This window comes from Chlorocebus sabaeus, chromosome 16, assembly GCF_047675955.1.
Source record: "Chlorocebus sabaeus isolate Y175 chromosome 16, mChlSab1.0.hap1, whole genome shotgun sequence".
Taxonomy (NCBI): Eukaryota; Metazoa; Chordata; class Mammalia; order Primates; family Cercopithecidae; genus Chlorocebus; species Chlorocebus sabaeus.
The window spans coordinates 47,615,554-47,631,132 of record NC_132919.1 but is presented as its reverse complement, the minus strand read 5'-3'; the positions used below and the strand labels follow the sequence as shown (position 1 = coordinate 47,631,132).

Here is a 15,579-nt window from a genome sequence, read left to right as displayed (position 1 = left end):
ATGATGCTTTGAGAGTTCTCCGGGCAGAATGTCCAGGAACGGGGCCCGGAAAGGAGAGGCCCATGGCTTGAGACAGGACCAGGCTGGGTGCGTGGGCTTTCTCCGTGAGCACCAGCAGTGGGGGTGGGAAGGCCAAGCATCCCCTGCCCTGCCCTGTGCCCCTCTCCCGCTCTCCTCAGCACCCCCACACCTCTGCTGGGCACCTCCCCTCCTCCCACCCTCTCTCATCTCTCCCACACCCTCTAATGGTGTCTTGGGACTGCCCAGAAATCAGCCTCCTCTCCTTGGATACTTGTCCTGGCCTAATGGGGCTGTGACAGTTTTTCTAAGTCCTGCTTAGAAATGTGTCACTGTCCATTTCCCTTTGTGCTATCAAAGGAGGCTGCGCAAACCACGTTTGTCCAAGGGCTGTGTGAAGGCCCCCGCGCAGAGCAGCTGGAACACGGGCTGATGAAATTACAGGGAATTCAAAGCAGCCGGCGTCGCCCGCTGTCTGGCTTCATTACGGGGACTGGCCTCGAAGGGAAGTTTATTCCAATAATTTAGAGGATTAGGATCTGACACCCTTCATTAGCGATTTGACATAAGCAGAAAAGACAGATCCTGCAGAATGGCCGCACAACGGGAAGGAACCAGCTCAGGCGAGGAGAAGGCAGCGCCCGCCCGGCTGGGAAGGGGAAGGGTCTGGGCGTGGAAGCAAGGGTCCCATGGCCGTTTTACAGTCCTGTGAGACGGGGAGCTGTGTTCCTGAAGGGGAAAGTGGACGTGGGGGAAGGAGTGGCCTGGGTTCAGGCCTCAGTTTCCTTAGCTGTAAAGCGAGATTACCTTCAGGATCCCTTCTGTCTCTGATGCGTGTGGGGGCCACCCCACCTACTGTCCCCAAGGCCCTTGTGGTTTGGCCTTGGAAAGGTACCTCTCTTTCGGGGCTCTATGTGCCTCCACCCTCCACCCCCAGGATCGAGTGACCAACTCGAAAACACTCAGACTGCAGGCTGCTCTGTGGCATTTTAGATACAAGCCATTTGCTGCCAAATGGGGGAGAAATCGCCCCCAGCCCCTGGCAGCTTCTGGCTCTCTTCCCGGCCCCTCCACAAATATAGCCCCTGATGTTTCAAAAATTTCTTGTCCAGTCTGTGAAAACCAGAGTTTGGGCTGTGCCTTGACAGCAGTTCTGACAGATGGATGGGGGAGGGGTGGTTTTAAAAGGCCCCTGCCCACACCCAGCAAGCTGGTGTCCCTGTTTCCTGTACCGTGGTGGGGTAGCTGTGCGACATGGGCAGGTTGCTTAGCCTCTCTGTGCGTCCTTTCCTCAGATCTGAAATGGAGGTGCAGTTTGTTGTGAGGATTAAATGAGATGATGCATTCAGAGAACCCGCACGTGCGAAGAGCCCAGTGCATCTGGCAGCTGGTGCCACCAGGACTGCTCAGTGTATGTGACCTTGGGCAAGTCGCTTTCCTTCTTCAACCACAGACCTCCTTTGGGAAGTGGGGGAGGCCAGACACGGCTGGCAGCTCAGAAGGAGCTCACCAAAGAGTGGCCACTGTGGTCGTCAGCGAGGGCAGCTGGACTCCGGCACAGTCCTGAGACACTGTGACCGCGGAGGTTTTCTTGGTGTGTCGATGGAAGAGGGAGGAATGTGATCCGTCCCAGCCGCCGGGGGAGCCAGAGCATATCTGGTATGTGTCTCTGGAATGATTTGGGGGAAATTAACTGAAGTTGGAACTTAAGACGCAAACTGCCCTGGACACAGAGATACGGAACTGTCCGTGTGCACACCCCCTACAAAGGGCCGGGGCCGGGGTGGGAGTCGGCTTACAGGGCACAGCGCGGCGCAGGCCCGCCCTGGAATGGCCGTGAACTTGTTGTTTTTCCACGTCATTTGCTCTCAAATGTACTATCAAGCCGGGCGATGCTAACCCGGCGGCTGCAGGTCCCTCCTCGTAACAAGCGATTGTGTGTTCTTTAGAGGTGGCCAAAGGGGAGGAGGGGGCCCGGCCCCAAGGAGGTGGGGGAAAGGGAAACAAGCCCTCCTTCAGAGTGAGCTTGCGTGTCCTGGAGCCAGCTCCCCGCAAAGCACATGCCATTTCTGGCCCTTGAAGGGGTTAAAGGCCTCCTGGAGTCAAAAACAAGCAGGTGTCCCACCGTGCCAGATACGCTGCCTAAACTGCTTCCAGCTTCTTTTTTTTTTCCCCCCCCTTCTGCAATAAGTCTGTGATCAGCCACGGGACAGAGGCGCCAGCAGCTTGCCTGTGACAGGCATCAGGTTAGCTGGCTCCCACTCGGGTGGCGCGCCCAGGATATAAATCCGGGCGCGGGCCCCTGCTGCGGCTCCTCTCCCTGCACACTCAGGAGAGGGAGCTTCCTTCCAAAGACCTTTCTTTTATCTGAAGCCGCACAGCCCTGCAGGCTGTGCTGACTTGGTGGAGGCAGCAGCGGCAGCAGCCTGAGCAGCAGCCTGAGCAGGAAACCTGCTGGGGTGGGGAGGGCAGGTGTCTGCAGCCTCTGAGAGGAAGGTCCTGGTGGGCCCCAGATCCTGGCGTCGTTTCAAGGGAGGTCTCAAGCCGCCCCAGCCTGCACCATGTGGGCCCTAAGGTGTCGCCGGTTCTGGTCTCGCTGGGAGCAGGTGGCAGCGCTGCTGCTGCTACTGCTGCTGCTCGGGGTGCCCCCGCGAAGCCTGGCGCTGCCGCCCATCCGCTATTCCCACGCCGGTATCTGCCCCAACGACATGAATCCCAACCTCTGGGTGGACGCACAGAGTACCTGCAGGCGGGAGTGTCAGACGGACCAGGTGAGTGGGGTTCAGAGACCAGAGATGGGCCATGTGAGCCTGTGAGTGATGGGGGTGGGAGCCATGGGGTAGGGACTGTGCAGGAGTGTGAGGAGGGCCAGGTGAGTAGGGTCCAGAAGCCGCAGTATGAGATGGACCAGGTGAGTGGGATCCAGAAGTGAAAGTGTGGGACGGACCAGGTGAGTGGGATCCAGAAGCGGGAGTGTGAGATGGACCAGGTGAGTGGGGTCCAGAAGCGGGAGTGTGAGGTAGTGAGGCGGACCAGTTGAGTGGGGTCCAGAAGCCACAATGTGAGATGGACCAGGTGAGTGGGGTCCAGAAGCCGCAGTGTGAGGTGGACCAGGTGAGTGGGGTCCAGAAGCCGCAGTGTAAGGTGGACCAGGTGAGTGGGGTCCAGAAGCCGCAGTGTAAGGTGGACCAGGTGAGTGGGGTCCAGAAGCCGCAGTGTAAGGTGGACCAGGTGAGTGGCGTCCAGAAGCCGCAGTGTGAGATGGACCAGGTGAGTGGCGTCCAGAAGCCGCAGTGTGAGGTGGACCAGGTGAGTGGCGTCCAGAAGCCGCAGTGTAAGGTGGACCAGGTGAGTGGGGTCCAGAAGCCGCAGTGTGAGGTGGACCAGGTGAGTGGCGTCCAGAAGCCGCAGTGTAAGGTGGACCAGGTGAGTGGGGTCCAGAAGCCGCAGTGTGAGATGGACCAGGTGAGTGGCGTCCAGAAGCCACAGTGTGAGGTGGACCAGGTGAGTGGGGTCCAGAAGCCGCAGTGTAAGGTGGACCAGGTGAGTGGGGTCCAGAAGCCGCAGTGTGAGGTGGACCAGGTGAGTGGGGTCCAGAAGCCGCAGTGTAAGGTGGACCAGGTGAGTGGGGTCCAGAAGCCACAGTGTAAGGTGGACCAAGTGAGTGGGGTCCAGAAGCCACAATGCGAGGTGGACCAGGTGAGTGGGGTCCAGAAGCCACAGTGTGAGGTGGACCAGGTGAGTGGGGTCCAGAAGCCACAGTGTGAGGTGGACCAGCTGAGTGGGGTCCAGAAGCCACAATGTGAGGTGGACCAGGTGAGTGGGATCCAGAAGCCGCAGTGTGAGGCGGACCAGGTGAGTGGGATCCAGAAGCGAGAGTGTGAGATGGACCAGGTGAGTGGGATCCAGAAGCCGCAGTGTGAGGTGGACCAGGTGAGTGGGATCCAGAAGCCGCAGTGTGAGGCGGACCAGGTGAGTGGGATCCAGAAGCCGCAGCGTGAGGCGGACCAGGTGAGTGGGATCCAGAAGCCGCAGTGTGAGGTGGACCAGGTGAGTGGGGTCCAGAAGCCACAGTGTGAGGTGGACCAGGTGAGTGGGGTCCAGAAGCCACAGTGTGAGGTGGACCAGCTGAGTGGGGTCCAGAAGCCACAGTGTGAGGTGGACCAGCTGAGTGGGATCCAGAAGCCGCAGTGTGAGGCGGACCAGGTGAGTGGGATCCAGAAGCGAGAGTGTGAGATGGACCAGGTGAGTGGGATCCAGAAGCCGCAGTGTGAGGCGGACCAGGTGAGTGGGATCCAGAAGCCGCAGCGTGAGGCGGACCAGGTGAGTGGGATCCAGAAGCGAGAGTGTGAGATGGACCAGATGAGTGGGGTCCAGAAGCCAGAGATGGACCATGTGAGCCTGTGAGTGATGGGGGTAGGAGCCACAGGGTGGGGACCATGCAGTAGTGCCCTGCAGGGCCCAGGAAGGTGAAGGAACACAGGCCCCATCCACCTGGAGAGAAACAGGGCACCATCCTGTGTATTAACACTGAAGCCTGGAAGGAGAGGTGGGAGTGATGTCCCACTTCATCAGGGACTGAAGCCTGAGGATTCCTCCTTCACGCATGCTGAGGGCTGCTGTGGGCCAGCACCGTGCCAGGCATGTCATGTGTGTTGACACGACAGGTCAGCATGGTGGGCATCAGAAGCCCACTCACAGGTGAGAGAGTGGACACAGAGTCAGGCAGGGAGGGCACAGGTGCCATGGCCAGTGAGGGAATGGTGGGCTTGGAACCCATGTTTAACAACAAAGCTTTGGTTGCATTGGACTCCAGGCCACCTCCCTAGGAGTTTGGACCCTGAGCCTGAGAGCAGACCAGGCTGATGGCAGGCCAAGCAGGAGCAGCTCTAAATGGATGCTCTGGTGTCCCTGGGAGGAAGGAAACCACGTTTCAGCCTGTCAGCTTCCTTGGTCCTGCCTTCTGCTCTGCATCAGAGGGCAATGCCACAGGGCAGGGCCGGTTCTCTTCTAGTTCCTGAGTCATTCCCTAGGGCCATTCCTGCCCACTCCCTCTGGGGCAACAGGCTGTGGGACCTGTACCTGCTCCAGGCAGAGCTATTTCCTGCCCAGCCTGGCCAGCTCTGAGGGCAGCACTGAGTCTCCCCGGGCTCCAGGTCCAGGCTGGGGCATCTCCAGGGAACACGAGAGACAATGGTGCCCCCGTAGATGCCTGTTTACTCACAGGAGAGCAGAGGGCTGACCTGGAGAGAGTGGCCTCAACCTCACAGTGCCCAGGGACAATTCTTAGGCCTCCTAGGACAGATGCCCCCAGTGGGCAATGGTGGTGCCAAGTGAAAGGAAGATGAGAAGTCAGGAGGAGTGGTGGCTGCTCCCATCTGGCCAAGGTCATGCCATTAGTTGGCTACATTTGCAGGCACAGGCTGGTCTGATAAACCAGGTAGGGCTTGGGGATGGTGAGACTGTGGTGGATTTTGTGTGTCTTGGGGAGAAGGCACCTGTGGAGGGCTGGGGATCCAGACAGCCCTTGGGGAGATTCTGACCTCCTTACACGGAAGTGTTCTAAGGACCCCCTCTAGGTTCCCTGTGGCCAGAAGTACCTTTCCTCTGGTGCCCAAGGACCCAGGCTTTCATGGACCTCCGGGTCCTGAACATCTTAGGGAACGGGATGAGGCTCAGGCCAAGGAGAAGGTTCTCCTGCTCCCACTCCCTTTCCTGCCCTCCATTCCCTGCGGGGTCCCTCTCCCTTAGACCCAGCTCTGAGAGCTGCCCATCCCTGTCCCAAAGCCTCCCCTGGTGTGGCCTAGAAGACTATGCCAAATAAGAGCTGCAAAACAAAGTCCCCATTCTGAGCCGAAAGGGGTAGAACAGTAAACAAGTCAAGCAGGCAGGCTCCATGCAGCCAGGGTGGGGGACATTTCCCCGCTCTTAGCTGATGTGGAATGTCAAAGAGGCTGAAATAAAAGTTGGAATGACAAGAGGCCAGCCCTGGTGGGGAGTAATTCACAGAGTTACTACCTGGTGGAGGATTAGGAGTGTTGCCTGCCTGCCCAGTGGGTACGATGTGTTATTGTCGAAAACACCACGTGAAATCCTTGTTTGTGTCGGCTCCAGGAGCATGTTGCTAATTTCGAGGAATTAAACTAATGCTTTACGTGGCTCCACAGAAAATCAGAGGGGATTACGGCCTGGCAAGTCCTCGCTGACGGCCTTGCTGACCTTTGCCACACAAGGGGACTTTTTTTCTTGTTGTTTTCCCCGTGAAAGGTCCTACATGGAGCTGACACCTGGGCCTGGCAGAGCCTGTGACTCTGAGACCCAGCGTGCGGGACCTGTCGTGCCTGCCCTGACTGTTGGCTGTGGATCGGTCTGGGCCCTCTCACAGCCTCTGTTCCCCATGTGTGTCGGTCTCCTTGAGGGGAGGAGAGGTGTGGATCACCTCGGATAAAGTCCTGGGGCATTCCCCTCTCAGCCTCTGATGTGACAAGGCATCCTCGCTCCCATGGGAAAGAGATGAAAGGCAGGCCTACTTGTTCAAGCTAGACCTCAGTTGTGCTATATGATGCAGGAGAAAAAAAACACGCCATTTATTGATCCCTTCCACTGGGAGCTTGGAGCCTTGTTCTGCCACTTCCCATCTCTGTGAACTTGGGCATCGCCTCTCTGAGTCTCTGCAGTCTCATCTGTCAAATGGTTGTGGGAAAACTTCTCTTAGAGTCTTTGGCCCACCCCTTCCGACCCTGCCAGCTGTGTGATCTTGGGAAAGCTACTTAGCCTCTCTGTGCCTCAGTCATCGTTTGTAGAGTGGAGTTAGTGGCTGTAACCTCCTCTGGCTTGTGATGAGCACAGCAAGCTCATGGATGTCAACATTCTTACACAAGGGCCTAGCACGTAGGAGATGCTATGTATGCATTCGTCATTATTTTCAAATGTTTTGCTCCCACTAGATAGGGAGTACATGTTAGTTCACCTCCCCATAAACCATGGGGTAGGATAGGGAGCCCCTCCTTTCCTCCTCCTCCCTGTTCAGGCCACTCTCTCTGGCTCTTTCAGGAGTGTGAGGCCTATGAGAAGTGCTGCCCCAATGTGTGTGGGACCAAGAGCTGTGTGGCAGCCCGCTACATGGACGTGAAAGGGAAGAAGGGCCCAGTGGGCATGCCCAAGGAGGCCACGTGTGACCACTTCATGTGTCTGCAGCAGGGCTCTGAGTGTGACATCTGGGACGGCCAGCCCGTGTGTAAGTGCAAAGACCGCTGTGAGAAGGAGCCCAGCTTTACCTGCGCCTCGGACGGTCTCACCTACTATAACCGCTGCTACATGGATGCCGAGGCCTGCTCCAAAGGCATCACGCTGGCCGTTGTAACCTGCCGCTATCACTTCACCTGGCCCAACACCAGTCCCCCACCGCCTGAGACCACCATGCACCCCACCACAGCCTCCCCAGAGACCCCTGAGCTGGACATGGCAGCCCCGGCGCTGCTCAACCACCCTGTGCACCAGTCGGTCACCATGGGTGAGACGGTGAGCTTCCTCTGTGATGTGGTGGGCCGGCCCCGGCCTGAGATCACCTGGGAGAAGCAGTTGGAGGATCGGGAGAATGTGGTCATGCGACCCAACCATGTGCGTGGCAACGTGGTGGTCACCAACATTGCCCAGCTGGTCATCTATAACGCCCAGCTGCAGGATGCTGGGATCTACACCTGCACGGCCCGGAACGCGGCCGGGGTCCTGAGGGCCGACTTCCCGCTGTCGGTGGTCAGGGGACATCAGGCTGCGGCCACCTCAGACAGCAGCCCTAATGGCACGGCTTTCCCGGCAGCCGAGTGCCTGAAGCCCCCCGACAGCGAGGACTGTGGTGAAGAGCAGACCCGCTGGCACTTCGACGCCCAGGCCAACAACTGCCTGACCTTCACTTTTGGCCACTGCCACCGCAACCTCAACCACTTTGAGACCTACGAGGCCTGCATGCTGGCCTGCATGAGTGGGCCGCTGGCCGCGTGCAGCCTGCCCGCCCTGCAGGGGCCCTGCAAAGCCTACGCGCCTCGCTGGGCTTACAACAGCCAGACGGGCCAGTGCCAGTCCTTTGTCTACGGTGGCTGCGAGGGCAATGGCAACAACTTTGAGAGCCGTGAGGCCTGTGAGGAGTCGTGCCCCTTCCCTAGGGGGAACCAGCGCTGTCGGGCCTGCAAGCCTCGGCAGAAGCTCGTTACCAGCTTCTGTCGCAGCGACTTTGTCATCCTGGGCCGAGTCTCTGAGCTGACCGAGGAGCCTGACTCGGGCCGCGCCCTGGTGACTGTGGACGAAGTCTTAAAGGACGAGAAAATGGGCCTCAAGTTCCTGGGCCGGGAGCCGTTGGAGGTCACTCTGCTCCACGTGGACTGGGCATGCCCCTGCCCTAATGTGACCGTGAGCGAGACGCCACTCATCATCATGGGGGAGGTGGACGGCGGCATGGCCATGCTGCGCCCCGATAGCTTTGTGGGTGCGTCGAGTGCCCGCCGGGTCAGGAAGCTCCGCGAGGTCATGCACAAGAAGACCTGTGACGTCCTCAAGGAGTTTCTTGGCTTGCACTGAAGCCCCCCCACCTCCTTGGCCCCCTCCCTGGCCTTCCTCCACCTATCCACCCCAATGCCTCTCAGCAGACTGGGCGAGGTCAGATTAGACAGGCTTGGGCCAGCCGGGAAACGTCAACCAACGTGCAGAGAAAAAGCCACAGAGGGTCTCAGATCAGCATCTATTCTTTGGGTTCAATAAGGGGTTCATATCTTTTTTAGCTCAGGCGGACAAAAGGAGAAGTCAGTGGACACACGGAAGTTATTCCTGACCACCAACTTGCTCAGACATTCTCCTCCTCCCCTCACTGGCCCCACACCCCTAGCTCTCCCAGCCACCCTCCCCTAGCCCGTCTCCCAGAAAGGGTTTAAGAGATGGTCGCTGTGTGCTGGTCACAGGAACAGTTGAATGGATTGGCTTGCAAAGGGGGTAGGTGGGGAGAGATAGGAGGGCCCAGGGACTAATGGGACACCTTTCCCACAGCGTCCTCGATTGCTGTAAGCAGAGGCCACTTGGGGTTAGGGGCATGGGCAGTGGCAAGCTGGAGGCAGAGACCAGCCCAGCACATGACTTGCCCTGAGTGGAAGCTGCTGGAACGGGTGCCTTTGGGTGGTGGTCAGCTTGCCGCTGAGGCCGCCACGGCACCAGCAGAATACATATTTCTTCTCCCTGGCTGCATTGGTTTGTCGATCTAGTTCAGTTGAACTCAGTGGACGTTCTCTGAATGCTTACTGGGTGCCAGGACCACAGAGAGATGTTAGCCACTGCCCAGCTCTTACTGCCCCAACACAGATGCCCTCGTCCCGGGGCCCCCAGACGCACCTCTGCTGGACTCACAGCTGTCTGGAGTTTTTATCTGATGGATGGTGTGCTTCCATATGCCACTGGCTTCCTTGGACATAGAGCAGACAAAAGCCCCGGGATCTGTTTGGTAGCAGGAGAAATGAAGGGAGAGAAAAAAGCAGGCAGGGAAGGGGGTAGTAAAGGACTGAGAGAGGAGGGAGGTGGCTGGAGAAGGAAAAGGAACATTGCTCAATGCTCCCATCTGGTGGCAGCCTCGGGAGCCCACGGGAACCTGGAGGGAGGCTCTCTGTGAGACCTGGGCAAAGGATGTGGCAGCTTGTTGGTGATTTTTTTGTGTGTTTCCAGACTTCCTGTGTAGGCCTGGCCATCCCGCCGCTAGAGAGAGGATTGGGAAGCTGCACTGTCAGCTCTGCATCTGCCCCCACTACCCTCCTCTGCCCTATTCTGTCCCTGCCCCTCCAAGCTGAAGAAGGTCCTTGTGGGGCGTCCTCATTTCTTCCTCAAATATAAGGAGGAAGATACCAATTAAAAGCTCATAGTATCAATGGCCCTGCTTGTGTGTTTCATTTGGGTTATGATGGGGAAGGGAGGGAGGGGGGTAGTGTCATTTGCTTTGGTGATCTTACAAGAGGGAAGTCTGGCCAGTGGGAGCATCTTTGGGGGTTGGAGAGACGCTGGTAATATTTGGGCCCACTTTGTAGCTCCAAGGCCCCTTAACTGCTGCTCAGCTCAGCTCTGTGAGTTAAGCTGAGGTCAGAGAGGTGAGGTGGCTTGCCAAGAACACAAAGGCAGGAAGGGGTGGGGCCCAGTCCAGGTGTTCTGATCTGTAACCTGCTGTCACTCCAGCGTGACAGCACAGTTGGTCAGGTCCAGACCCTGCCACCAATGGTGTCAAGTTCAGAGGCGAGAAGGTGGAGGAGATGGGAACGGAGCAGGCAAGGACAGTTGCCAGCTGTGACTCACTAGGGGGCCTCTAGGTGAGGCCTGGTCCCAGGAAGACTCTTCGTCAAAGCCCTAGGTATGCTCAGGTCATGGGGCTCGGTTCCCAGAATGGGGACAGCAGTGCCTTTGGCCCCAGGGAGGCCCACAGCGGCTCCCCAGCCCTGGAGACGTGTTCAGGAGCCTGAAGCCGTGGCACACCCCACAGCCTGTTTGTCCCCAAGAGACACCACTCCCCTGCACACTTGCCTGTGTTTTCCTGGGCCCCAACCCAAAAGAAGAATCCAGGCCCAGCCTAGCCTGGCCCACCCCATCTCATCTGCAATAAGGGTGCGAGGAGGAGGTCAGGAGCAGGAAGAACAGAGGCAGAGGATCCAAGGTTTCTCAAGTTGACATCGGGAGAACACTGAGCACAAAACTGAGCCACCAAAGTGGTGTGGGCAGCAGCCACGGGCCTCCACCCTGCTCAGGTCAGGTAACCAAGGAAGGTGAGCATGGTCTCACCCTGTCCTCAGAGACCCAGGGACATTCTGTGCACCTGCTTCCAGCTCGAGCTGTAGCACATTACCATGCAAGCTGTGGGGGCAAGTGTCCACATGCCAGCGCCTGTCACCTCCCTTTCACCCCCATTTGCACAGATATGGGACCTGAGCACTGTGGCTGGGCCGGGACAGCAGGGTCCCCAGTTGCACGTCTGCTTCCCTGATGAAGGTGTGAGGTTCAGGAAAATCCCATCTCGGGGCTCCCTCTAACCAGACCACTGCCCACTCACAGCCCCAGACCTGGGGTGCCTGTCACACTCCAGCCCCACCTAGCAGAGCGAGAAAACTCAGCCTGTGAAGTCAGACTTGCCTAGGTCTGAATCTAGGCTCTGCTGCTTACCTGCGATCTCTCTGAGTCTCTGTTTCCTCATCTGTAGAACAGAGGGTAGTAACATCACTCTACAAGAGGCTCGGGAGCTGGGCCCTGTTAACTGGGTACAACTGGAAAGCCCAGGAAGGAGGGCCTGGCGCCGAGTGGCTGCCCCCTCCCACCCTCAGCAGCTCTCCACTCAGAACAGACCCCAGAACTGAAAGCCCTCCCCTCGCGTTTCTGGGTCTTGGGCTTTGCAGCTTGAAATGTTTTATTCTGTTGCTCACAGAGTATATCCAAACTGAGCACCACTATAAGCTGAGGTGGGGTTCAGAAAATATGAGCACTTAGAGAATGGGTGGTTTCGAACCTATTATAACTTCTGACCTACTACCTGGCATTCGTTTTCTATCCTTGAAACCAAGCCAGAGTCCTTTCTTTCTGTTACCCTAGGCCTTATACAAAGGCTGGCATCTAGCAGGAGCTCAAGAAAGGGTGGATGGAGCTCCCGGGGCCTGGTTGCCAGCCAGTCTCGGGAGGTTGCTTTGCTCAGTCAAATCGAGGAGATTTGGCCCCAGCCTAGGTCCCGGGACATAACGAAAATGAGGCCCCTTTATCTAGGCTAGACTCACCTGTCTCCTGTCTGCCCGGGATACTCACTCCTCACCTTCCTGCACGCACTTGGCTCTCTCCTTCCTGCTCTGACCCTCAGTTTGCCTCTTCAGAGGCCTATTCCTGAGCGGCCTGTCTCCAGATCAGTCCCCAGGGCCTCTGGGGCAGGGCAGCTTGGCTTTTTCCACCCTCTGCCTCCCCCAGCACCTCCAGCCTGCTAGGACACTCTGCTCCATTGTCTAGCCAGCTGCTCTGTAGTCTGATGTCATCCCCCGGACAGTGGGGCTGGAGACCAGGGATGGAGTGGACCCCGACTAGGGAAGGGGGAGAATAAGTCCACAGCCTCGGTGATTGCCTTAAGCCGTGGGGAACTCCGTCCGTCCCCTTGTCCTGTTGCAAAACAGCAGCATGCGTGAGCACGTCCTATGTGCCAGGCACCAGCTCTTGTAAGGCCCACTGCAACTGGAGGAGACAGAAGGCTATTTTGTAGGTAGGAAAATTAAGGCTAGAGGGGATAAGAAACCTGTCCCAAATCGGGTGAGTGGCAGAGCCAAGACTTGAATCCTACCAGTCTGACTTCAGAGTTTTTGATTTGTTTTGTTTTGTTTTTAAGATGGAGTCTCACTCTGTCACCCAGGCTGGAGTGCAGTGACGTGAGGTCGGCTCACTGCGAACTTTGCCTCCCGGGTTCAAGAGATTCTTGTGCCTCAGCCTCCCTGAGTAGCTGGGATTACAGGCATGTGCCACCATGCCTGGCTAATTTTTGTATTTTTAGTAGAGACAGAGTTTTGCCATGTTGGCCAGGCTGGTTTCGAACTCCTAACCTCAGGTGATCCATCTGCCTCGGCCTCCCAAAGTGCTGGGATTACAGGCGTGAGCCACCGCACCCAGCCCAGAGCTCGTAATGCTCATGTTATGTTGTTTCTCCTAGCACGCAACACACACACACACACACACACACACACACACACACACACACACACTCTCACACACCCTGCTCTGGGCTGGGCAGTTGGAGTCCCATTAGGACCCCGAATGTTTCTAAAGAGGCTGCCTCCCGTCAGCACACACAAGCCACCCAGGGCTGTTTACAACCTCCCCGTGTGACAAGTATTTCTATCACACACACAAGCAGTCCTGGCCTACATTCATCAGCCTTCTGCCTACTCATCCTTCAAGACTCAGCTCCTTGGGGAAGCCTCTGCTGTCCCTCGGCTGCGTGAGCACTCCTCTCTGAGTCCCTCTCCCTCTGTGTTTGTGCTGATCCAGATCAGAATCATTGCCTAGGGCCTCCAGGAAGCTGTGGGCCCAGCTCTGAGAGCTCATGGAGGGGCCTGCTGGGTGAAACAGAGGGTCCTGGGAGCAGGGGCCATGCAGTGCTGCTGCGCTGAACAACCACAAGCCTAGAAGGGGCCTCTCTGGGGTCCTTCCTCTTTTCTCCAGCTCCACCTCCTGTTACCTCCTCCTCCTTCTCTTCCTCCTACCTCTCCGAGGAGTCTGAAGCTTCCCTCCTACTCTGGATAATTTGTGATTAATGCAGGCAGGAAGGGTGGCAGGGTTCCTGGGCCCTATTCTTGGCTGTGGCCTCATTCTGGAATGTGCCCTGAGGTCAGGTGACACTCCTCACTCTGGCTGTGTCAGGAGGAAGAGTAAACCTCCAGCCGGCATCTCCTGAGGGAGAGGGCAGGGTGGGCAGGTGGGCAAACCCCTCACCCCTCTCCTGCCTGCCTCCCAGGCTCCCGAGGCCCTCGACCCATTTCAGGGTCACGTTGGAGTCCCTGTGGTTCCGTCCCAAATTACCCCGGGACACGGAACTCCACTAGGTCTCCAGCAATACTCGGGCCACCCTCAACCCCACTTGGATGAGGGAAAGCAGAACCCAGCCCAACACAGACTAGCCTCTCCCGGAGGTGGGGCCTCTTCCCAGGTGTCTGTCGGGGCAAAGTGGGTACTTGCATGCTTTTGGCCCTTTTCAGGTCTTGAGGACACGGCCAGAGACCCGACGGGAGGAGGTGGACCCACCCCGATAACTTGTTTTCTGTTTTGGTGTGAGGGATGCATCCAATTCTGTCCATAGTCTAAGCGAGAGCAGAGGGTGGTGACTTTATCTCATTTCTGTGTGGGTAGCCTGGAAGCGAGGAGGGGCCTGGGGTTTTCTCAAGGACCCTGGGCAGGGGAGAAGCACAGTGCCAGCAGTGGGGTGGACGTGAGGATGCTAACCCCTGCGCCAGGCACTTTACGTGGACTGTCCAGTTGAATCCTCCCAACCCTCTGAAGGCACCATATTCTTTTACTATTTCACCACTTGGCAGATCACACTCTAAGCTGTAACCTTCAGGAGGGCAAAGACCATGCTTTGTTCACCTGTACGCCAAACACAAGCCTGACCATGTTCATTAGGTGTTTGTTGAATGAATGAATGAATGAATGAATGAGGCAAGCCCTATAGGCTTTATGGAGGAAAAGAGGCCTTCTTAGGTGCCATTTTACAGGTGCTGAATCAGAGACTCTAAATATTTAAAGAACCCAAGGCCATAGGGTCATTCAATGAAAGAGCCAAGATTCAAAGCCAAGTCTGTCTGAGTTCGGTGCCTATACTCTTATCATGATGTCACATATGTATTTTAACCATCGCAGTTAAAGGTTGAGGACCCCAAATGGCAGTTCCCCTTTCTAAACACCCATAACCACCACTTCCAACTGGTCCTTGACCTCTAGGAGTACCAAGAGTTTATAGAAGTTTTATAAAGCCATAATTTCCAATACTGTTAGTACTGAATTCATGTAAATGAATTTAAATTAAATAAAAATATAAAATTCAGTTCCTCAGTTACGCTAATTATGTCTCAAGGGCCACGTTTCATGTGGCTAGTAGCTGCCATATTGGACAATAGGCAGAATATTTCCAACATTACAGGAAATTCTATTGCACACCCTGTTATAAAAGATTGACACGAAATTCTCTTTACTCCCATTGTCTCATGACCCTGGTCTCAGCCTCAGTATCCCCTCATCTTTTCTCTTGAAAGGCTTATACATCTTTTTTCTTTTTTCTTTTTTTTTGTTTGAGACAGAGTTTCACTCTCTCACCCAGGCTGGAGTGCAATGGTGCAATCTCGGCTCACTGCAACCTCTACCTCCTGTGTTCAAGTGATTCTCCTGTCTCAGCCTCCCAAGTAGCTGGGATTACAGGCGCCCACTACCATGCCCGGCTAATTTTCATATTTTTTAGTAGAGACGGGGTTACGCCATATTGGCCAGGCTGGTTTCGAACTCCTGACCTCAGGTGATCTGCCTGCCTCAGCCCCCCAAAGTGCTGGGATTACAGGCGTGAGCCACTGCGCTTGGCCGGGCTTACACATCTTCATGCAAATAAAGTTCTTCATGGCCTCCCTCAATACCCCAGAGTTCCCAAAGAGGGACACAAATAAGCACGCACACATACACACACACACACACAGTACCAACAGTCACGACATGCAGGTGAAGATGAGTTCTCCAAACTTTTAGCTGAATATGGTAGGGGAGCTGCTGATAGGAAGGAGACAGTGGGAATGAGAGGCTAAGTCCTCCCATGGTACAGCACAGTGCCCATGACGGCTGCTGCCTCCCAGGAATCAGTCTGCCACCAGGCCAGTTATTCAGCAGCTCTTCAGAGACACCTATGCTGCAGCTGTCATCTCGTTTCTTGCATGGAAGTGCTGACTAAAAGTCTAATAATTATTTTGTTAGTGGTCATTGCCGCTATAAGTGAGCTGCATAAGCATTTAAAAAGAGGGCCTGGGGGCTCTGTTCCGCAGG

At 56.4% G+C, this 15,579-nt stretch overlaps 1 protein-coding gene across 2 annotated transcripts; it reads left to right on the top strand.

Annotated features, from left to right (window-relative positions):
- Nucleotides 1-1,230: 1,230 nt before the first annotated feature.
- WFIKKN2 (WAP, follistatin/kazal, immunoglobulin, kunitz and netrin domain containing 2) lies at nucleotides 1,231-9,955 on the top strand. Of its 2 annotated transcripts, none has more exons than XM_008011462.3 (2): nucleotides 1,231-1,677; nucleotides 7,072-9,955. In XM_008011462.3, the coding sequence occupies exon 2, from the start codon at nucleotides 7,141-7,143 to the stop codon at nucleotides 8,590-8,592; it is 1,452 nt and encodes a 483-aa protein (XP_008009653.1). In that variant the 5' UTR covers nucleotides 1,231-1,677; nucleotides 7,072-7,140; the 3' UTR covers nucleotides 8,593-9,955. The 2 variants fall into 2 exon arrangements, with proteins under 2 accessions (XP_008009653.1, XP_008009652.1); XM_008011461.3 differs by lacking the exon at nucleotides 1,231-1,677 and adding an exon at nucleotides 2,189-2,789.
- Nucleotides 9,956-15,579: the final 5,624 nt, after the last annotated feature.

Coding starts and splice junctions, on each gene's coding strand:
- WFIKKN2 (XM_008011461.3), top strand. CDS start 2,580: ATGTGGGCCCTAAGGTGTCGCCGGTTCTGGTCTCGCTGGGAGCAGGTG. Junction 2,790..7,071: donor GGGAGTGTCAGACGGACCAG/GTGAGTGGGGTT, acceptor TGGCTCTTTCAG/GAGTGTGAGGCCTATGAGAA.